General features: G+C 38.1%; 1 protein-coding gene across 1 annotated transcript; it reads right to left on the bottom strand.

The window, feature by feature from the left end:
- Positions 1–783: 783 nt before the first annotated feature.
- si:ch211-106n13.3 (vWFA and Collagen domain-containing protein) lies at positions 784–23894 on the bottom strand. The gene is made up of 30 exons (XM_057334698.1): positions 23783–23894; positions 23155–23275; positions 22172–22735; positions 21328–21493; positions 20628–20853; positions 20151–20324; positions 19983–20060; positions 19700–19711; positions 19501–19584; positions 18942–18995; positions 18778–18831; positions 18067–18120; positions 17789–17824; positions 17053–17106; positions 16914–16967; positions 16725–16769; positions 12650–12700; positions 7038–7082; positions 6865–6918; positions 6585–6638; positions 6246–6299; positions 5618–5689; positions 5462–5497; positions 4143–4187; positions 3400–3432; positions 2844–2990; positions 2709–2763; positions 1731–1922; positions 1326–1403; positions 784–1162 (listed from the first exon to the last, which is right to left on the bottom strand). The coding sequence occupies exons 2-30, from the start codon at positions 23237–23239 to the stop codon at positions 972–974; spliced, it is 2847 nt and encodes a 948-aa protein (XP_057190681.1). The 5' UTR covers positions 23240–23275; positions 23783–23894; the 3' UTR covers positions 784–971.
- Positions 23895–24249: the final 355 nt, after the last annotated feature.

Raw genomic sequence — 24249 nt, 5'->3', positions numbered from 1 at the left:
ATGTGATTCTAGGAGACGGTTGGACCAGCCATTCATAAGATCCGACTTAAACCTGGAGGTGAAGTTCACACGACAGACTTTACTTGTACTTTGTTGTTTTGTTATAGGCCAAGACTTAGATTTTGATTGACTTTGACCAATATTTACCCCAAAAACAGCCTCTGAATTTGTAAACAAACAAGCGCATTTCGATATTATCACAAAACGTCATTTGTCTCACTGAAAATAGAAATAAATAAAAATTCCATTTAAAGGTCCAATGTGTCATTTTTTTGAGGATCTATTGACAGAAATGCAATATAATATACATAACTATGTCTGCAGAAGTGTATAAAGACCTTACATAATGATGTTTTTATTACCTTAGAATCGGCTATTTCTATCTACATAGACCGTGGGTCCCCTTACATGGAATTCGCCTTGTTAGAAGCCCTAAACGGACAAAACTACGTTTTATAAATACGTTATCTACTTCGACAAAGAAGCGAAAACGTCACAAAATCTTAGTCCTCTCTCAGCCGTCATAGTGCTTCGAAAGGGGTACAGTGAGCTGTTGGTTGCAATTCGCAACCTCACCGCTAGCTGCTGCTAAAAATCTCACAATGGTCCTTTAAATACGATAAATACATGACATACTGTAAAATGACTAGTACATTTTTATAAATGGTGTTTTATCGTGAAATGCATAAATGTTTAGTGTGTAAGTGATCCAGTATCAGTGCCAGTCTCAAATAGGCTAAGTCATAGCTTACCCGCGGCTGACGCAATCGCCTCCCAAAAGACTTGGAATATAGCATGAACCACTTTTTTGGGGTCGGAAATCAGTCAGAAACGAGATTCACTCATCACACAGTACAAAAGTCTGAGAAAACACACATCATCACATATTTAAAGTCAAGACCAGTTCTTTAGAGGTTTAGAGTTCTTGAGGTCAATGCTGAGATCAATGCTGAGATCCCATCGCCCTGATGCTAAAAGTTAGGTCCTTTCCTGAAAGGATCGTCCTGGAGACCATACGACTGATAACAAGAAGAGGGGTCACAAACACCCATAGATCCTGGAGACCCACGTTTGCCTGGAATGCCTGGAGTGCCAGGTTTGCCCGGGGGGCCAGGAGGCCCAGGATATCCCTCCCCATCATCCCCACGTGGGCCCTGCAAACCTGTGGATCAAGAACGAACTTTAGAAGGTATCACAAGGACTACTATCATCCAATTTACATTTATGCAATTGTGTGCATCCTAAGTGAAGGATTTTCTTAAAAAAATCGAACTTTTGTGATTTCAGATCTCTATCTGAAAAACATTGTTCTTGATATTTCTTACCTGCTGGGCCAGGTGTACCTGGCAACCCAACGTCACCCTGTCCTTTGGCACCTTTCATACCCATCGGCCCGATATCACCTGTAAGAACAACATCTCAGTGTCAGAACTCCACCGTCAACATGAAATAATAAAACAATCAAAGAATTAAACCATCTTTAACAAGAAAAAATTAAGTAATGTGTTTGTATAAAATATAGCATCATTAACCATTACGACTGTTGCTAAATAATTTGGTGAAGGTGAAGCAAGTCAAGACTTTGAAGACAAACGTTTATTTTTGTGGAACAATGTGCAATAATGAATCATGCACAACAACTGAACTATAGCGTTGAGGAAGTAAACATGATGCAATATCGAAGTAAACTAACATAAAGCAAAAATATGGAACTTTGAAAACGACTTCACCTTTTACCCCCTCTGGTCCTCTTCTCCCTGGTGAACCCGGGTAGCCTGGATCCCCTGTCGTGCCAGGATGTCCTGGGAGTCCGGGTGGGCCCTTTAGGCCGGGAGGACCTGGATCACCTGGTGGCCCTTGTTTGGTTTCACAGTGTTGGCAACTTTGTTGTCCCATCACCTGCAGGAGCTGAGGCAGCTGATCTGTTAAGGTTCATTTAAGGAGATGTTATATATTAAGCTAAGACTGCAGCATTTACATGCAGAATGTGATTTCAAACCTGTATGACTTTTTTTGTTCTGTGGAACACAAAAATATTTTGAGAAATGTCTCAGTGGTTTTGTGTTCACACAATGGAAGTCATCGGGGATCAATGTTGAAAAGTCATCTAGGTTTGGAATGACATCAGGGTGAATAAATAATGAATGCAACTATCAACTATCCCTTTAAGTAAACCCTGATTTCACCTGTCATAATTTTGCAGACACTTTAATGCGTGCATCAGTTTACAAAGCCATACAGTTTACAGTCTGTTTGATTGTACATGCTGTAATTTTGCTTGATTCTCCTACATTTTTTCACGTTTTGGTCCAACCAAAGCATCTTGCACAGGTTCACAAACAGAGAACTGTTGCAGAATTGATGAAAAATGCAAACTGACCCTGCAACCACATCAGTTCCATTTTATTGTAAATATGTGTGATGGTTAAGATGGTGTAATTTCTGTTATGGTATCAACGGCATTAAAATAGACTTGCGTTGCCTCAGCTCCCACATTTCACAATAACATTAGTAGACAGATATTTAAGGTTCTCTTTAAGAGAGAACTGAAAGTTGCTCCCACCGTACCAGATGCATCCAGCTGCAGTAACTGACCACAAGACACACGATACCAGTTAACACGCACGAAAACTACTGTTTAAACTTAGCAGATAATATATGAAAAAAATGCGAAATAAGATATTGATTAAAAACTCAGGAGGACATACTTTGCAGCACAGAAGCGCAGATCTTCATAAGATGCTCCTCTGAAGGCGCCTTTCCCTAAAACAAAGCATCAAATATTCACATTTACATTTTGTACGGTATAAAAGTTGATGGCCAGTGTTCACCATCATACTCACAGGTTTCCCGGGGTAACCTGGGATCCCTGGTTGCCCTGGTAACCCATCTAAACCAGAAAATCCCCTGGATCCAGGCGGCCCTGATGGACCCACGTCACCCTTGATCCCATCAGCCCCTCTGCTCCCGGGATCCCCTGATACACCCGGCTGAAACGCACAGAGTCATCATTGTTAAACAAACACTGAAACATTACAGTATCATGAAATGTGTGTTTTAGTGCCACCAGAATTGACAAAAATATCCAAGATATTTTAAACGTGAGAAATGTGGAGAATGTTTATTTTAATATTTAAACTTGTTAAATGCAGTCATGGGTTTGACATCATAGTTTCTTATTTAAAATAAGGGAAGCGTTTTATACGAATCTACAAATAAAAAGCAGTCAAAAGGTAAAAATGTGACACTGGTTGCCATGGAGATGCAAACCAAATTGAGTGTTGCTTATGATACTATCTCCATGAGATGTGTTTGTAGTATTCTGTAGCTGAGGAACATAAAGATCTTTAAATTATGACACAACCCGAAATCAGACTTGACAACAGATTTTTTTTATACCTCTCCTTTGTTTCCTTTGGCGCCTGCTTCCCCCTGTTGAGAATGACGCAGTTTTATTAAAACACACAACAGAGTCACTGTATCTGTCAAACTGTATTTACATGTGAGATTCTTTGTGCTTTGTGTGTATGAGCAGATGTTTGAGGAAACTGTGTGCGCTTGTTTTCCTGTGAGAAAGCTTGTCATGTTGTGTGTTGTGGCTGTTTTTTGCGGTTATTAAAATGTGTTGGTGCGCTTTGTAAAACATTGCAGCGTGGCTTCTTGGCATTCACAAAGCTCAACTAGAAATGCATGGCGCTTGGAACGCCAAGTTCAGGGAATGCAGAACTGTATTGATTGGATGACCTGTAGATCTCTTTGGATAAAATCATCTATCAAATATTATTATCCTGATAGTTCACCAAAAAATGAAATTTATTTGATCATTTACACATCCGTGTGTCATTTCAAACCTTTATGACTTTCTTTCTTCTGCAGAACACAGAGGAAGATCTTTTGAAGACATCAGTAAGCAAACAACATTGGTCCCCATTGACGTCCACTATGGACACAAAACCACTGAGACATTTCTCATAATATCTTCTTTTGTGTTCCACAGAAGAAAGAGTCAAATATGGTTTTTAATTGACATGAGAGTGAATAAATATGACTGAATTTTTTATTTTGGGTGAACACTGTAGGCCTAAAATGAAAACAGCTTGACGTAACAGCACTGATAACCCGTGATGGTTATACATACGTACATGTTTTCCAGAACCTCCAGGTTCTCCCTGGTCACCCTTCTCACCCTGAAAAGAAAAACATTGACATGTGGTTATCAGAATGTTACTGTAACATTGCTTTAACAGACTGTATTTCATTCTATGATAACCTCTTGATGTGTTTTGGATAACGGCTTAGTCCACTAGCTCATATACAGAGTAGTGTGACCAGCATAACCCTTAATAAAACCCGTTATATGTTTTAGAGTCACAAGAGGCCCATTAGTATACTTCTATTAAACTAAAAACATATACAAAGTATACTTTCTTGGACCTCCCTTTTATACTTCGTCTTCCTTTTTATGTACTTCACCCAAATCGTCGCATTTTTGTCAAACTGAGTTATTCACATATTCTCATTCTGTGAACTTATTTACATTATGTGCTTTGTTTATTACGTTGTGTACATATTGGAACTTTTTTTAGAAAACAAAAAGGTTTTATCTACAAAGTCAAATGGAAGGGCAAAACTTTGAAGCTTGATATCTCAAACTGCTCAGAATTCAGACAGAACTTTATAATTCCAAAGTGACAAAATATAGTTACATTTCACTAAAGAATACTTAAGATGTACTGACAGTAAAGTATATTACACTTGAATCTTTTGATGGAGATAAACTTAAAAGTATAATAAAGTATTCTAAGTATACTTGGCTTGCAGTTGTTTTTTCTCTTTTAATGGAAGAGCCTATTGCATACTTTTTCACTAGTAGAATACAGAGATTATACTTCAAAGTGTACTTTCACATGTTCTACAAGGATCGAGCTAGTAAACTATTAGGACTTTAGTTATCTTGCAGTAGTTGCAATACGAACAAAAACATTGTTGTCAACTAGTCGCATACTCAGAGTTGTACACTTAAAAGTGTTCTTTTATAAACTAAAAATATGGCCAATTTAGTCCCAAATAGAATTGAAATTACAGATAAACTACTAGTACATTGATATAAATATACTTACGGCATGAAGTACACTTAATATATTATACTTGAACTTAAGCATACTTAATCAAATGAACTTGAAGTATACTTGTTTTTTGTAAGGGAAACCACACAGGACCTGTCTGAAATGTATGCTGATGTAAGCTGTTCTTCAGTACGAGTAAAGTACGAGCTCTATTGTTGCAGACTGACGGTAGTTCAGAACTTATGTTAGAAAAAAACATGTTTTTTTTCTTTCACCACCATTTTACTTCCTCTTTGCTCTTTATTTTTCGTTCTCTGTATATATTCCGTTGACACAGACGTAGCAAAAAAGTCATGATCAAATGTCACGAAAGCATCACTGAGCAGTCACGGTACCTGACTTCCCGTTGGTCCGGGAGAGCCTGAATCACCCTGCAAATATAACCAGAGGCCATGACATTAAATTATGCATCGAAAGCTGTTCTTCACAACAAAATCATAGAAAATCTTTATTAAGCATGATTATGAATCAAGATACTGGAGAGTTTATACCTTATGACCTTTGAACCCTGGTAGACCCTGAATGCCATGTGGACCTTGGATGCCTGGCTCTCCATCTAAACCCTGTAAACATACACACACACACACACTTTTGAGTGTACTTTTTAAGTGCAAAAAACACACAGCAATCCATTTTTCTTTTCATTTTTATATGAATTTATCCATTAAAATTCAAAGTGTTCTCATCCCATGGTTGGGTAAAAAATGAACAAAACCAACCGTTGGGTTATAAATGAACTTCTGCTGGTTTGTTGTTACACAACCATGGGTTAAAACAACCAAGCATTGGTGAATGCCTAACCTAACCGTGGGTTAAGTATTTTTAGAGTGTAGTTTGTATACTAGAACAGAACATAAAAATGACAAACATCAGTTCTGGCAACCCTGCATTAAAGAGTGTTCCTCTCCCATCTCATGTTATCTCCTGGCTCATAACCATTATGAAAGGCAAATCAAAGATGTCTTTTGCAATTGTTAGGTCTTGGAGGCCTAATATGGCACCTATTATTCAAAGCTATTTCCTGAAGCCGGAGTGGAAAGTTGGAGGTAGACGTCACTACTGGAAATAATCTTTTCAGATCTTTATATGTGGAAATTCCCCCTCCTTCAGAACACTCACTTTAGCACCAGGTGGTCCAGGTGGGCCGCCATGTCCGTGTGACCCAGAATTACCCTGTAAACAGGAAAGACATTTATTATGTTTTAATAAATTACAAAATAATTCACCTCATGCTCGTGCACTTGTGCAGTGATACGTGTTAAAGGGACAGTTCAACCAAAATCTCTTCTTTTGTGTTCTGCAGAAGTAAGAAAGTCATTCAGGTTTGGAATGACATGAGGCTTAGTAAATGATGGCAGAATTTTCATTTTTGGGTGTACTGTCCCTTTAAGTGATGTAAACAGTACAGAGGCACCCATACCAATAAATAAACAAAATACATGCACACTGATATTTTACCTTCGGACCAGCAGGACCTTCTCTGCCAGGTGGGCCCACCGGGCCTGGGGGTCCCTGACATTAAAGTCATTTAATTAATTTGGCAAAACAAAATGGAAATAAATGTATTTTCTCATTCATGAAAAGCACACCTATCTTTAACAAATTGCAAAGCAGAAAAGTCAAGTCAGACAGAAAACTGAATCTTTACATTATTGATGAGGAAAACGTAAAGCCCGATTGCTTGCAAAAGCACAATCCAACAATGAATCGACAGTTTTCTGTAGAGATTCACATATACCTGCTGTCCCATTGGTCCGGTAAAGCCCGCCAGTCCTGGCAAGCCACGCTCGCCCTGTCAAAATAGTTTTGTTACTGTACTGTACACAACAACACAAAAGCAAAAGATATAAAGCCAATTCGATAAAAGACATATACTACTAAAACAAACTTTAGATTCGTTTTTCAGTGTACCTGAGGTCCTGCAGGGCCCACCTCTCCAGGATGACCTCGCATACCCTAAAAGACACAAAAACAAATCATAATCTTTTGCCGTTAATCTATATTTAATCAAGCAAAGTGCAACAATGATCAGAGATGTCTGCCAGGCAAGCATCAATATTACAAAATCTTGTAAAAACCCAGCCATATGTGAGAACTAGATTATGAGACTTAGAGGTCGGGTAACCGAGCTCGCAGCAATCACCTAGAAAACACCAGCGTCTGCCACTTCTGCATCGACACTTACGATTTCGTCAGAAAATGTAAAGATCTAATTTTAGGCTCAACACACTGGCATCTATCGTCTCTCTGCCATGTCATTGCCAGGCCACATGATAAACTACACGCACAGGCAAACTAACTAGTGAGCACGGCTTCTTTCATTTGTGTAGTAATTGCACACGAGTGGTACGTGATGAAAGATGAAAGGAAAACATGAGACACACCTACAGCCGATTCAGGAATCTCAGAATGCTGTAAGTTTTTATTTCAAATGAACCAGATTCATGTGCCATAAACAGGAAGACCAACCCTGAACCAAACACAACTTCTTATATGAATGAGAGAGAGAGAGAGAGAATATGTATAATACTAAATTATTCTGTTATTTATACTGTATGTAGTTTTTGTGTAAATCTTTGTTAATACTATTATTTTATTTCTGTTTTTTTTCACTATTTAATTTGCATAATATCTTAACTTACGTTTTCCTCTGTACACAATTTGCACAACTTGTATGCAGTTTCTGTTATGGAAATAAAAAAATTGAGAGAGCGACATAAAGACAGTGAGAGACAAAGAGAGACAGACAGAAAGAGTGAAAGTCAAACAGAGAGAGAGATGAATGTATATTTCTTGTCACTACTTGTTTACGTATTATGCTTTGGTAATATTGTAACTAAACATAATCATAATGAAAAATCTGACTGAGAGAGAGAGGGAGAGAGAGGATGTGCTGAAACCCTCCTGACCTCTATCGAGTGTGTGAAAGCATTTATTGACATTATGAAATCGTTCCAAGAAAGACCACCGTCTCCACCTGCCATATGTGCACACAGACATGGTTCAAAGAGAAAGAAAAGGCAACATTTAGAGGTTCACCACGACCTCTCAGATGGAATGAGAGGGAGGTCTCTATTAACTGCTCTATTAATCACATGACATCAGGCAGATGTCTACCGAAACGTTTCCATAGAGCTGCTATTAGCATCAGGCCGTCCAAAAGTAGAATACCACGTTCGCCAAAACGTCCCCGCAAAAAGAAATGCTTCCTATATGAATCCTATATATCAAACCAAGCCAAGGATGTGTAAATATTTACACTGAGACCTAAACCACATCACTACACGTCATGAGCTGAAACACGAATGGAAAGTGACTAGTTAGATACACGAAAAGCGTATTTTCAGTTAACTTAAAAACATTTACTGACATTCATCTGTTGCATCTCTGCATAGACAGACACTTTTATCCAAAGTGATTTGAAAGTGCATTTGATCATGAAGTATGTATTTTGGGCATCAAGCTTATGACATTTGTTCTGCTATAATGCAATGCTCTGCCGGCTACAAGAACAGGGTAACAAACTATGACGATCTGAAAATACTGCTTGAAAGTTTAAGCAGAAAAAGAGGGAAGTGTGTGACTCTGAAGTTTGGGTGTGATAATGTCTCGACGGAGGAAATGATTCATTGAATGTTGTACGTGCTAAGCGTAAAAAGTTGAATAATGAAAATGTCACAATGCTGGGATGTAGTGGGTGGTTACCAGGGCATTGTTATGTGTTGCTAAGGTTTTTGGAGATCATTTAAGCACTTTATTAATGTAGGTGGTTACCAAGTTGTTTGGGTTGATGTCTGACCAAGCCAAAAGAGATCACAAAAAAAGCCTCGTTCCCATAACCCCTTTCACTTAGAAAACTACTAGCACTCCAGTAAAAAATGTAAATTTATTTACAGTATTAAATAAAACATTTGTGTAAAAATATTATTTTTGTAAATAGTTTTTATTTTGTAGTTTTATTGTTTTTTAATGGATTTTACTTCATATTTTTTCAAGTTCATTTTAGTTACATTTTTAGTAATTTTTTTACGTGGTTTTATCATTTTATTATTTATTTTATTTCTATATAAGCTTTATTTCAGTTTTACGGTTCATTTTATTTTAGTTTTTATTTCTTTTCAGCTAATCATTTTACTGCATCAACATACATTTATTTCATTTTGTTGGTAAGGCAACATTACAATTTTCTTTTTTCATCTATATATATATATATTTACATACACTCTTAAAATGAATGTTAATTTTAACACAATGTTTGTATTATCCTATTTAACACATTATGCTTTATTAAATTTTTTTGTTATTTTTTAACACAAGTTGTGTTAAAAGTAACACAAAACGTGTTGTCCCAATGAGTTGTTTATGTTGTCTGTTTTTAGAGTGTAATTATATTCATCAAAATTTTTATTGATTTCAATTAATAGAAATGATTTAATAATTTCAGTAAACTATAATTAGCCTGGATTTGTGGCATGGTTCACATCTGTAGTGCGAACAATGTCATGACATTGTCCACTTTTTTATGCCCCAAACAAAATGACGAGGGTGGTCCCAACAAGTCAACACACCCCCAGCGGAACAAAAACCCATTTGATTGGCCCGCCCGATGATGACTGCCCCAGAGTTTATTACAGTTGAGGGTCTATAACACTAACAGTGACACTTGCCTTTGCAAACAAAACTAATATAAGAGCACCAACATGCAACCAACTTAGCAATCAGATGATTTTTTTCCAGAAGCAACACCTTTCTAACCACAAACATGAAACTGCACATCAGCATCATTTTATTTTACACGCTCTTCCTGCCCATCTCACGCTCAGATGAAGAGATAACATGTTGAACTCTGTTCTGATCTTTTCACTGTTACTTTACAATGTAAAGAAACTGAAAATGTCATGCAAATGAATACAACAGATCATTCAGAACAAAAAAAGCTAGAATATGAAGGTCTAGTGTTCAAGAAACATACAGTATTTGTTTCTCTGCTGCATTTGACACTGTGAACCACCAGATCCTGCTGTCCACTCTCTCCAAACTGGGCATCTCTGGAACTGCACTCAACTGGTTTGACTCTTATCTCACAGGCAGATCCTTTAAGGTATCCTGGAGAGGCGAGACATCCAGATCTCACCAACTGACAACTGGAGTTCCTCAGGGGTCAGTTCTTGCTCCTCTCCTCTTTTCTATATATACCACCTCCCTGGGTCCAATTATGAATTATTGTCATAGGATTGTCATTAGGAAAATCAGGCCGTTCCAGTCGGAGCATGCCCCTCAGCTGCTAGTCCAAGATCTGGTCATATCAAGACTGGACTACTGGCCAGCCTTCCAACCAATGCAGTCAAGCCCTTGCAAATGCTCAGAATGCAGCTGCACATATAGTTTTCAATCAGCCTAAAAGAACCCATGTAACACCCCTCCTGATTTCACTTAGTTGCATGGCCTTGTAAACTAACGGTACTGTTTAGCGTGTTGACAAAATGTTTATATGCTCTCCTACTTGTAAGTCGCTTTGGATAAAAGCGTCTTCCAAATGAATAAATGTAAATGGTATTTGCTTCTCGTGACACATACTTCATAAGTGTAAAACTTCAAGTAGGCCTCCACAGTGTCAATCACAGTGGTTAATCTCTAAAAATCTATAAGATTCAATGTACTTTGATGCTTGTCTCGGTTAGTTTCTGACCAAAATCTCATTTGTTGTGTCGTAAAAGCAAACTGTATCTTCGTCCTCATAGAGATAAAGTGTCACGAACTGTGGCAGGAGAAGAACCCAAGCGCAGCAGGCAGTGAAGGGTTTAACAAAAGGATATTTATTTAAACATGAAAACGAAACAAAAACCCACGATGGGGAAAAAACGGATACGAATACAAAACATAAATTAAAACAAAACACTTCTCACAGGGGAGCAAAAAATAACCAAACAAACTAACGACGCAACGTCTAAATGAAAAGCAATGCAAGACAAGACAAGACAAGGGTATCCACTACAGGTAATCCACAACAGGTAACGTAACACACAAGGTCAAAGGCACACGACACGGTACATCCACAGACACAACGTAATACAAGAGCACAAGACAAAGAAACAACAGGGTATATATAGGGAAGACAAACGAGGGATAATTACACGGGGCAGGTGTGGGACATTAAACACTCAGGGAAAGATCACAAGGAAACGAGAGGAATGGGGCCAATGACAAGACACTGGAGAGAACGTATATTATTGTCAAAAGGACAATAATAAGTTTCTCTCCACACATAACCAAAGACTTTGTCATGGCTCTGCTACAGGACCAAGAAAAACATGACTAAGGAAGCAGAGCCATGACATAAAGCATATGATGCAGGATTCATGATTAAATGAGTCTGAGCAGAGCAAACGAAATACTGTGATAAACTATCTGATAAAGTTGTTTGAGAGAATGATCAAAGTTTAATCTATGCAAAGGCTGTCTACCAAAAGGGATACTTCACCCAAAAATCATCATTTACTCGCCTTGGAGTTGTTCCAAATCTGTATAAATGTCTTTGTTCTGATGAACACAGAGAAAGATATTTGGAAGAATGCTTATAACCAAACAGATCCCGCCCCCCATTGACTCCCATAGTAGGACAATTACTTTATCATATTTTTGTTCTGTTGAACACAAAAGAAGATATTTTGAAGAATGTAGGACAGCAAACAGTTCTGGGGCACTTTTGACTACCATTGTATTTTTTCCTAATATGGGAGTCAATGGGCGGCAAAATCTGTCTGGTTATAAGCATTCTTCCAAATATCTTTCTCTGTGTTCATCAGAACAAATTAATGTATACAGATTTGGAACAACTCGAAGGTGAGTAAATGATGACAGACTTTTCATTTTTGGGTGAAGTATCCCTTTAAAAGAAGCTAAAAATATCATCATATAATACAAATCACTCTTCTAATTTTCATAGTGACTTATGTTGTTGCATAGTTTTAATGAGCTTATCGTTATTCTAAAATGTAAAAAAATATGATAAAGAATAACTAGCTGTGCCCAAATCGTAAGGTTGTGGAGGTTTGGCAAAAAATGACACATAACAAATAAGCAAAATGACCGCTGTTGTCAAAAACAAGAGAGGATCAAAACATTAAGAACTGATCAAATTTTAGTTAATGTATGTTTTAGTTTTTAAGCCTTTTGTTTTCCTAAATGTTTTTTATACATCAGAATAAAACCCATGTTCCCTGATATGCTTTTGTTTGTTATTCTGGCAAATTGTTGTACAATAAATATCCTAAAGGTTTAGTGTTATGTCCGTTTTTTACCGTACACTTCGTATTTTGATGGATTAATCAAACATGACGGGCCATTAAAACTGCATAGCCTACAAATATTCTCGACGGACATCACTTTTGGCCACTACTGCATGTGTTTTCTTTTAGAAGCGTCTTTAAAAAACATTCAACTGTGGTGGAATAAACGAACAGTGCATAAATATACAAAGAAAAAAGAGACACATGATGATGATGATGATGAAAGAAACTCACAGGGATTCCTGGTTCTCCGTCAGATCCCGCCGCTCCATCTCCTTTCTCTCCCTGAAAAGAAACACAGTGGTAAACTTTTAAAATGACAAAGTGTTTATGTGCAAAAGTAAACAACATTAAAATGTCATTTGAGTTTCAGACATGAGCAGGAAGTGTAAACAGGCATCAGAATTAAGCAGCTGAAGCTTGAAAACATGACACAACTTGAGCTTTATATCGATTTAAAACATGTTTTCTACTAATAGAGGAACTGTGCTAAAGTTGCAGGTAAAGACACCCACCGTGCCTTAAGCAGTGACCATATTCTGCTATATTCTTGCAGATATAATCAGAAGTAAACTCGCTGTAGGTTACACTTTTACATGCAACAAAAATAAGAATCAAAAGTTAAAATCACACATCCTAATTGTAAAGCACGAAATTGGAAACGCTCTGTCATTAAAATATAAACATGTTACACCCAACGGTAAAGACAGCCGTGCTGAAGTTATCTAAAGACTCCATTTCTAAACTACTAAATTACAAGCCGCACACATGTGGGATGGCGGGCGAGATCTGTCCTGCCTTTCAGAGATGGTGGGCTGTGGTTCCCCATCACATGAATGCAAAAATAGTTTGTATGTTTCTGGTTACATGTGCATGTAATTTGTGTGTGGTAAAACGCACACCTGACAGAAAACATGCAATGCTCCGCATTCAACATAACGCCGTACTGCTTTTAAAGGGACAGTTCACCCAAAACGAAAAGTTCTGTCATTATTTATTTTCCCTCATGTCATTCAAAACCTGACGCTTTCTTTTGTGGAACACATGAAAAGATATTCTAAGAAATGTCTTAGTGTTTCCATACAATGGGGGCCAATGTTGTTCGGTTACCAACGTTCTTCAAAATATCTTCTTTCGTGCTCTGCAGTCGAAAGAAAGTCAGACAGGTTTGAAATGACAAGAGGGTGACGAAATAATGACAGAATTTTCCTTTTTGAGGGAACTATGCCTTTAATATGCCATATACTATAATAATATACTTAGCAAGAAAATATATATCTCCAGAACTCTCTCCTAGTTTTTCTCTCTTTCATCACATGCAAACATTACATTTACGTGTAGACTTCACATCGAGGCATTGGCGTTTGAAAAGACCTCACACAGTGCATGTCCTTCAAACATGAATTGTACCTTGCATCGTTCCTCTTCAATTATATCCGGGAGAAGGTCAATAAAAAGGAATTTATGAGATTCTGCAGATCTTTTAACATTTCAGCTGTGATTTTATGCACGCCAGACACTTGATGTAGTTCAAACCTAAACATTGCCCTTGTTCCTTTCAGATATAATCTACACAGCTGTCAGTGGCTCTCAGTGTGTTTTTACAGTCCACATGCGCGTGTGCTTGTATGTCGTGATTACAGGCTGTTTCCAGAACAGTTCGGGTTGTGGGAAACCCACCCTTACAAGGGACCTTTCTGCTGCCGTACCACATGAAACCCAGCGCTGGTTAAATAATCAGCCCTCAGCAGTCGGAGGAAACACAATGTTACCGCTAAAGCGAGCAATTCTGACTCATATCCAAAGTGGGAACGGCAGAAATTCAGCTAGTGTGAATCCAAATCACAACAAATAACATCTTGATTTAAGTACAAAATACATGCTGACTGAGATCCTTTATAAATGTGTGAACAGCTGTGGCACTAAATTAAGATTTATTATATATATATATTATATTATATTATGCCTTATTGCCATGATACACAAATCTCATAAAGTGTCTTTCACCATCTATTTATCATAGTTCCAAAATACTCACCTACTGTACATGCGAGAACATTGAAGCTTAAAGGGACAGTACACCCAAAAATGTAAATTCTGTCATCATTTACTCACCCTCGAGTTGATCCAAATCTGTATACATTTCTTTCCTACTACCATATTAGTAAAAATTCAAATGGAAGTTAAATATTCCCCAGAACTGTTTGCTTTCCTACATTCTTCAAAATATCTCATTTTGTGTTCAACAGAACAAATACATTTTTAAAGCAATTTTCCTACTATGGGAGTCAATGGTGTCCAAGAACCGTTTGGTTACTAGCATTCTTCAAATTATCTTTCTCTGTGTTCATCATAAAGAAATTTGTACAGATTTGGAACAACTTGAGGGTGAGTAAACGAAGACTTTTTTTATTTTTGGGTGAATTGTTCCTTTAAGGCAAAATGTTAAATGGGTGCTGAATAATTTACCTCAGTTTTTAGACAATATCAACAAACATGTTTTTTTAAATTCACGGTTATTGACAATACCGGCAAACTGTGACCTCCTATTTACAACCTTTATTTATATATTATAAGGATTTGCAAACTTTCACAAAGAGCTTTATAAAATAAGCGTTGTAAGTATTAAGTATTTTAACCACAATTTTGTTGCAACAATCTATCAAAACACGTTGAAAATGCACATTTTATGCCTTTGGTGACAATATGTGCATTTTTCATTGTGTTTCGATAGATTGCAATTGTTTATAAGTTTGTTTCAATCGTTAACTTCAACATGTGCGTTAAGTAAGCGATAATCCACGGCTAGCCATGCATTAAAGGATTTTGGTGCCTCTGCGAAGTGCATTAAAATCCTTTAATGCACGGCTAATCGTGGATTATCCCGCTTATACCATGGTTATTTGCCAAGTTAAAGCTTGTATTGATGTTTACAGTGTCATTTTACGTCAAACAGGTGAAAATGACGGTTATTTGTCAGTTAAATTTCAAATGTAATCAAACTTTCTGGAGCTCACTGTGCGTTATAAGGTTTTAATGCACACCTTCCAGCCAATCAGAATCCAGTATTCAAAAAGACCATGGTATAAATGTTTTTAAGTTACTTTAAAGCTTAACGAAAGGTTTAAGGAGCAAAATCTAAATGTCACATCTTTCCAACAGACTCGCATATAAACCTGACCAAACAGTGAGTCGTGATGAAAGTTTATCAAGGCCGTTAACAGAGAATGTGCTTATTTTTTACGAGGCAGTAAATGACAGGATGGCAGACAGATGCTAAGACAGACACAGACGTCTGAAAAAACATCCGAGCGACAGAATCGAGTTCATTCAACCATTACGCTATCCTATCTTTACCATCTGAGATTTTCCTGTTTCTCAGATAGACTTTAGTAATCTCGTGGGTCTCCAACTAAAACTTTATAAAAGGCCAAAAACCACTAAAGTCTGCAACTTAAATACTCGATTTCTCATCAAATTCTTTTAAGGCCAAATTATCTGACCTATTTGTTTGACCTCATTTGCTATTATTTGTTATTATTGATTATTTTCTTCTGCTATTCATTCCCATAAAGGACATAACCCACGGTGTATGTGGATAGAAATAGTAATAAAAACACAACGCTTCATTATGTAAGGTCTTTTTACACCTCTGAAGACATAGTTATGTATAGTATATTGCATTTCTGTCAATAGATTTTTTTCTAAAAATTGACACACAGCACCTTTAAATATGATTACTGGGTGTTCAGTTTATTTAAACTAAAACTCCAGGACAAGTCAACATTCTACTATCCCTGTAATGAGCATGCCATGATACACAAACTGCCTTTTACCTTCTATTTATCGTAAAACCAATAACACTCAGCTAACACACAGTCATTTGTGTGTCGTTCATACACAACAGTCATCTGTACTGTGTCATTGACCCATCATAATCTGGGCGTTTTAGGTTCTATAAATAGACTTTTGGGCATGTCGGCCTCCTCCTGGCAAAAAGCTAAGAAAAATGTCACAGGAAGCAAAAAGAGATTTAAGGCACAGCCACAAATATGTCCTTAAGGTTTAAAATAATCTGACGTGCTATTTGCTGAATGTCTGATCTTATCCGTAAAACATCTGACGGCTTACACCCTGTGTTGCTCAAAATGTCATGAAATAGTGGGTGTGTCGCTGAGTTTCAATTTTTGTTTTAGAATTGCCTGTACACAACAAAAAAGGAAAGAAACTCATTTTTTTATGATGTTAGAACCCAAGCTAGCAGTCATAACAGTGACTATTTTTGGTAGGTGAGTCATGTTTGTCTTACCTTTGGTCCAGCAAGCCCAGGTAGACCAGGTACCCCAGGTTCACCCTACAGGTAAAACAAACAACTTTCATTTTACATTTCAATTTTGTTTAAAATAGTCAACAAAAATGTCCAGAGTAAAATTCTATAATGCCCAAAATAAACATTCATTGTTGATTGCAATGTCATTTTAAGCATAAGTGTTTTTACAATTGGTCCAGATTTTCCGGGTGGTCCCATTTCTCCTGGCTCTCCTGGGATTCCCTAAATTGACGATAGTCTGGATAAGCATCTGTTATGTTTGATAAACATTTCCTAGTTTGTTTAATACATTTAATGAGATTTTTACCTTGATTCCGTGCATTCCATAGTCCCCTAAATCCAACTTGGAAAATCCAGTGCCCTACAAAAGATTTCAAAGAAATAATTTAACTTATTGTGGTTAATGCTTAATTCATTTAGGGAAAACTACAGGAAAATGAAGTTTACTTGATATTTCATGGGTAAACTGTAAAACAAATAAGTGCTTGCAAATGGGTTACACGATAATGTAAGATGTACATTTCACAAAAAATGTGAAAGTAAGAAAGTGTAAAGGTGTCTAGGGTTTATCATAGACCACTAAAAAAAACCACTGGATGAACATGGCACTCTTTTCCATTTATTGTCTACATATAAATACATATAAAAGGTTACAAAAATTGGCATTTTTAAAGGCAGGGTAGGCGATTTTTTGTTAGACTCTTCACATCCTAATAGCAATCGCTAAGTAAAGTATAACACTAAAATATATATTTATCTTCAGTGGGAGGCGCAGGCTCATAAAATATTCGTCCAATCACTGCATTCGGTCCAAATGCAATGACAGGTGGGTTTGTGTGTTTTTTGAGGAGGCGTGGCATTTGGAGAGCGCTCTAAAGGGAGGCGGGATCTTACATTGAAAGCTAACTTGCTAGTATAGTCAAAAGATGTCATTTCTCATGTTCTATTAAACATTCACCAATACAACTTAAAAACATACTGAAAAACAGCACTACTAAAAAAGATTATGTAAAAAGCGACTTTACACTGTTACACTGACTTACTGTAGGCCCTGACGGACCTGGTGGCCCCATTTCTCCCTGTTAAAATAGAATAGAATTGAAAGTTAATATATTAAACACCATTGTACATATACAGTAAATGTAACATTATATATGTTGAAATGTCAAAACACTCTACAAAGTCTAGCTTTTTATATCCGGGTCAGAAATGAACCAAGAATCAGAGCAAAACTGTCACACCAAAAATTCAAAACGAGTTCCTCTGTCTTAATTCTATTCTAGATCTGACTGATTCGTCTTTGTCTACAGGTGGAACTTACTCTAGGTCCATCCAGCCCTCGCTCCCCCTTATGACCCGGTTCACCGGCTTCACCCTGTTGATGAAGATGAGGACTGAAAAGGGCGTTTTTTACACTTGAAATGGTTAACTCTGGGTTATTCTAAACCCCAGGTAAACATAATCCTGGGTTATCTGTTTCACGCTTCACACTGCTTATAATTTACCAGGGGTTAAGAGATAACCCTGTGTATTCATAACCTGTCAATTCACACTGTGCATCACTAAACCCTGGGTTAACATTCTTATTTGCATATTTGCGGTGTCAACAGTCATGATTGGATAAATGCTGCGGTGTCAAACTGACTGAATAAAAATAGTGCGTGGTCCCTTTAAATAACCGAATACCTTGTTGTTCCACAGCCGAGAAAAAATGACGCCTCGCAAATCCGTTTTAAGCCTCATAAGACGTTACTTACTCAAATAAATAAAAAACTCAAAGGATTGTTTACACAGCGCGCAGAGTTTCTGTGACTGTGCACAGCTTTGAAATGAGGTAAGCGCTGTTCAGTTTTTGATTGGGTGTCTGTTGCTAACCCCGCTTCAAAATGACAAGTGTGAAACGTTCGTTTACCCGCGGCTAAAAGCGGGGTTTAGAATGATGATAACCCGGGGTTAAGCGCAGTGTGAAAAGCCCTTAAGAGTAACACCACACTTTAAGAACATCAAAACATCTGCTCGATGTTTTACTTACTTTTTGTCCCTCTCGACCCGGCTCTCCGGTTGCTCCCTTCTCTCCTTGCTTCCCCTGGCGGACAAACAGATCATCACATTTATGAACCCATCATCATATCTGCATCATATCTGCACAGGTTCAAATGTTGACAGTGAAGTAGAAAATCCTTCTGTTGTACTTACAGGTTTACCATCAGGACCAGGTGGCCCTTCTCTGCCTTTCTCTCCTCTGAAGCCCTGAATTCAAAGAGGAAGGAGTTTAACATTGAGTAAAGAGTAGGATACGCGCTCGGTTAGAAAAACGTGGCCCATCAAGATACCTTGTTCTGGTAAAAATCAAGCAAAACGCCACCACTGCATGAAGAGAATGCACTGTAATGGTTATTGTATTTCTGGTCATTTTACCGTTTACTATTTCTGCAAATGTGTGCACAAACTTATGTTGGATTTAGGTAGTGCTATATTTAAAAAACATGACACTGATCTCCATGAAAATTCCATATTAAAAAAACATAGTTTCATATATTCCGTAATATTTTAAAACGACTTATACTGTACGTGCCAATTGTGTCCTACGTATTGTTGAGACAAAACCTTAACACTGTTATTGTCTTGTGAGAGGGTTTCAAATCAAGTCACTTTCATTTGTAATAGGATGCAGATTTAGAGGGTGGCTGCCTACATGTAGACAGCATACTGCCAGGCAGTTCACTAGGTTTTTGGAACAGCATTTTACACTGACCATCGGTCCTGGTAAACCGGGCAGGCCTGGTTTACCACTGGGACATTCACAACCATCTACAGAAGGCGAGCGATCCAAAGGACACTGGAGATAAAAACATAACGCCATAAAAACCCATTATAAAGAGCACCTACAGCAGGTCTAGACAACAAAGTAAATGAAAAACACATGATTCAGAAAAATTCAAATAGTAGCTCACCCTCTCATCGTCCTGTGACAAACAAAGAAAGATTCATTAAATTGGGAAGGATGAGAGATGACACTTCATTAGACCTGAAGCAGAATCCCAACAAATCATGCGTATTTATTTATTGTTAACTCAGCGAGAAATTGTCAAATTCTCTCGTAATTGTGAGTCACTTTGGATCAAAGCATCCGCTAAATGAATAAATGTAAATGCACTTTGATTGTCGGATATGAATGTTGCCCCAGGACCAACATTTCCGGCTTCTCCGAATCACAACAAACGAATGGAGTCTTACCACAGAAGAAATTTCACATGCTGTCTCGCGCTCGCTCTGCATGGGATCACAGTAAACCCGTAACTTCTGGAGAAGAATCTGACCACACAGCACAACATCCAACTTTGAGTTTTCTGGACGAAATTGGAACTGATTTAACTGCCCGGTGTGTCAGGCAGAGTTACTCACGGGGACTGTTGTCTCGATATTGACTTTCTTGGCCACCTGAGTCTTCCCGTCGATGTAGATGGGCACCACTGGATCTAGAAGTTGTTCTTCCACGTATGCGCCATCGACGAAGCATGTGATGCGCTTGGGCCTCACCAGGAACTTCAGCTGGTGCCAGTTCGTGTCAAAGAGCTTCTATAGAGACATAGCCATAAAATGTGTACCTATACCGTTCATATCGCATATGCAGTACTGTACAAGTTTGAACTAAAACAAAAATGCAGGAAGACAAATGCTTGAAATCTTTCTTGTACAGTATATATTCTGTTGCGTTACGAAAAATAGGAGAGTAAAGGAGGTTTTTTTAAACAAACTATATAAACTGCAAACAATATAAACTACTATGTAGTACAGATACAGTAGTATGGCTAGTACAGATTGGGATACAGACAATGTTTTTCTTCATGAGAAGAACAAATAAAAAGTGATTTCATAAACCTTGATCCCTCGGTCATTAAATATGATGGTCTGCTCTTTCTTCAGAGTGCTGGTGCAGGTAAAGGTGACCGATTTGTCTGCTCCATTCACAGTCACAGCCATCTGTCTGACCCCTTCCTGAGACAACACCCTCGTGAGGTCAAACTTCAGCCGGTGAGCTGGGCTCTTCAAACGAAGAGTGGCTACAAACACATAGGCTGGCGGAAGGCCTTCTGGAAATATCTCTCTGTGTAAAGAACATCGCTTCGTCAATGTTTCTTCATAAAGTTCGTGAAAGTCAACGTTCCCTGCACGTCGTCTATACCTGGCTTACATCATAATCAGTGTTGGGTGTAACTAGTTACTAAGTAATTAGTTACTGTAATGGAATTACTTTCCCCTTGAAAATGTAAAGTAGGGGATTACTCTTATTTTTTCTGTAATTTAATTACAGTTACTTCTTTTGGAACTTGACAGCTTCCCCTTTGATGGGTTTTAACATCCGACAGTATGTATGAATTTCTGAATGAACCATTTCGTTCAACACCGTTGCTCGAAGATTAAGAGCACTCTTGACGTAAAGTCATGGGTTACTGGATGACATGATGGCTACAGAACCTTTCTTGGTTCTAAGTAGAACGAAAAGTGCATGAAAAACATATAAATACATACATGTGTATGACGTAATTATCCTTCTGATCTATTGAGGTGGAGGAATCACCTGGTGTTGAGTGTGATGTCCAGGCGAGGGCTGAGCATTGAGGCTCTCTCTGATCTCAAAGAACCCTGAACGGTCTGAGCCATCTGCTCGATGTTCATCAGACTCATCAGATCAAAACCCTTCTGTTCGTTCACCGTCCCGGAGATCCGACTCGGACACACAGACTCTGATAATGCCAAATATACAACCCAACCACTTTCAGAATATAACCTATTTCTGTATCATTAGCACGTCAATTTTCTTTAGTGTTTGAAATTATAAATGAGATTTTTTTGTCAGGTCTTTCTCCTGGACAGGAAGAAACAAATAACAGGAAACAAACAGAGACTTTTGCTTAGGTCTCCTGATTCTTGGATGTTTCTTTTTTATACAAAAGAACCCAACCATGTCACAATAGAGGCAATACCTGCTCTAGCGATTGGGGAGAGGCCTCAACAACATCTCAAACTGTGTGATACAAAATTAAGAATTCTCAATCTTAAATACTTCATTCCAATTTTATTTGATGGTACTTTTGCATTGCTGCAAAGCAGCTTCACGTAAAATGCATTTTAGAATAAAAAGTAGAGACCCAAGAAAAACATATGAGAAAATAATCAAACTCTTAGAAATGAGAACACATGGCATTAAAATACATCATATTATTTACTGGTAAATGTATTATCCCCCTAAAAATTCTATAGTGTATATATGAATTGATGATATTCTGTAACTTACTGTAGCACACGTAATATACACATATGACCACAAAAATGCATTTGTGTGCAAGTGTGACCCCTACAGACCACAAATGTAAATCCCTTCAGTGCCAAAATAGTTAGAAATAAACAAAAGCACAACTCACCCTCACACAGCTTCTGCTCCATCAGATCCCATATGCTTGAGATGGACTTGTAGTCCTCCACGTGCAGCACGTAAGTAGAGGCCGGTTTGTTAGCCATGGACACCAGCTCAGCTCTGGTGATCTCATTTCCCACCCCGACCGCAAACAACACAATGTTCTGAGCTCTGGCCTCCATGGCAGCATCCTCGACATCATCCTGCGAACGCCCATCGGTGAGAACCACGGCAATGCGGTTTCTGGCGAACGGTGAGGTGTGGTTGGGCATCCCGAAGACGTGATCCGTGGCGAACTTGATGGCACGTCCTGTCCGCGTGTTGCCCCCCAGGTACGGGATAGAATAGATGGCCTGGATGTGATCCTGGCTGTTCTGGTGTTTTCCCAGAGGAATCTCCAGTCGAGGCGTGTCGCTGTATTGGACGACGGCCACCTGAGTGTGTCTGGTGCTCACGTCAAAGCCTTTGGTGATGTTGATGAGCCAGCGCTTGGCTGTTTCAAAGTTGGGGACCCCCAAGCTTGAGGAGCCATCGATGATGAACGCAAGGTCATTGGGAGTTGTGCTACAGCCTGGTAATGCAGAAAAACATTTGTCGCTGAACGTTATCCCAAGATGATAAATGATGGATCGGGCAACAGCATCACATCAAGAATGTCTGAATACGACTTACAGAAAAACTGGTGCTCAACATTTTCAAATGATGGTAAGAAATACCAAATAATGATGAATTAAATGCGGTGATTCATTTATTCGCACTCATGTCATTCCAAACCTGTATGACTTTTTAGGAAGATATTGTTGGTAACCAGACAACACTGGACCTTATTGACTTCAATTGCATGGACACAAAACCACTGAGGCATTTCTCAAAATATCTTCTTTTGTGTTTTGAATGACGTAAGGATGAATAAATGACAGAATTTCTATTTTGAGGTGAACTACTCCTTTAATGTAGTTTAATGAAAGCAGACCGTTAAATATAACAAACCGGCTTGATTTTCCTCTTGCTGGAAGCCCCGGATGTGTAACAGGAAAACACAAACCATCAGTAATCCGAACCTCCATCTCTTCATGGTAACAGCACACAAAGCCAAGCAAGTACAACAATCCTGTGAGAACAAGAAGCATTGTCTGAAGTATAATAATGTCTGACCAGATAATGTGAGAGGAAACATCTGAATCAATGATTTTATTCAATTTAAGAGTACATGAATTTTATATATATAAGATTGTATATATATACAGTATATAATGGCATCTGTATTGAGGGAAGATCTCAAGTAAAACAATTCACAAAAAGTTCTACAAGGATTCCACATAACTTTAAGAAAATCCTCAGGCTGCAGTTTGTTAAAAATCAGTGTAAAGTGCCTTAGAAGTGCGCATATAGTTCAGAAAAAGAGGTTTACAGCATCTGTTGCATTTAGTGATGGTATCAGAAGAAAATCCTATGCTATTTATGGGTCAAATATGGACTTTGCTCATTTACCCAAATGGCTGGGTTTGTCAGCATGATTGAACCCAACAGATGTTTTTGTCCTTATCTGACCCAACAACTGAAGCCAACAAAACAATAAATGTTTCTATCTGCAAGTAAAAAATGATCGTGTACTCACCAACAACGTGACTTCTGGACTTTCTAGACAGAGTTAGTCAGTCTCCACGAGAAGTTGAAATGAGCCTGAGACGCTGTCATCACCAACACAAATTACAGTGCAGTGCTGCGACATGCGTGTGCAGATTGCTGGATGCAGCCAAGGACAATTTTATATGTGCACCCACAGTGACGTACAAGCTTCCCTGAGCAGAATGAGAGAGACAGACATCAGAGCAAGGGAGGAGTTCCAAACCATCATCAAAGAACATCAAGCCAAGTAGCCCCGTGCCTCCAATCCCAGGGGCCCGTACCATAGACTTCCACAAATAGCGCAGACGAAAGCCTCTTTATTTTCACTCCCGTCATGCATCGAGTTATTTAGAAGAGTCAATTGACTTTACATTAACATCATGTCTGTGCAATATCCTCAGTGTTGGGAGTAAAAACTGTGTCTTTATTCTTCCAATAGTTGGTTTCCATCAGTTA

Source organism: Triplophysa rosa, linkage group LG5 (genome assembly GCF_024868665.1).
Source record: "Triplophysa rosa linkage group LG5, Trosa_1v2, whole genome shotgun sequence".
In the NCBI taxonomy this organism is placed as follows: domain Eukaryota; kingdom Metazoa; phylum Chordata; class Actinopteri; order Cypriniformes; family Nemacheilidae; genus Triplophysa; species Triplophysa rosa.
The sequence above is the reverse complement of the archived record's forward strand: the minus strand, read 5'-3'. Positions and strand labels throughout refer to the sequence as shown.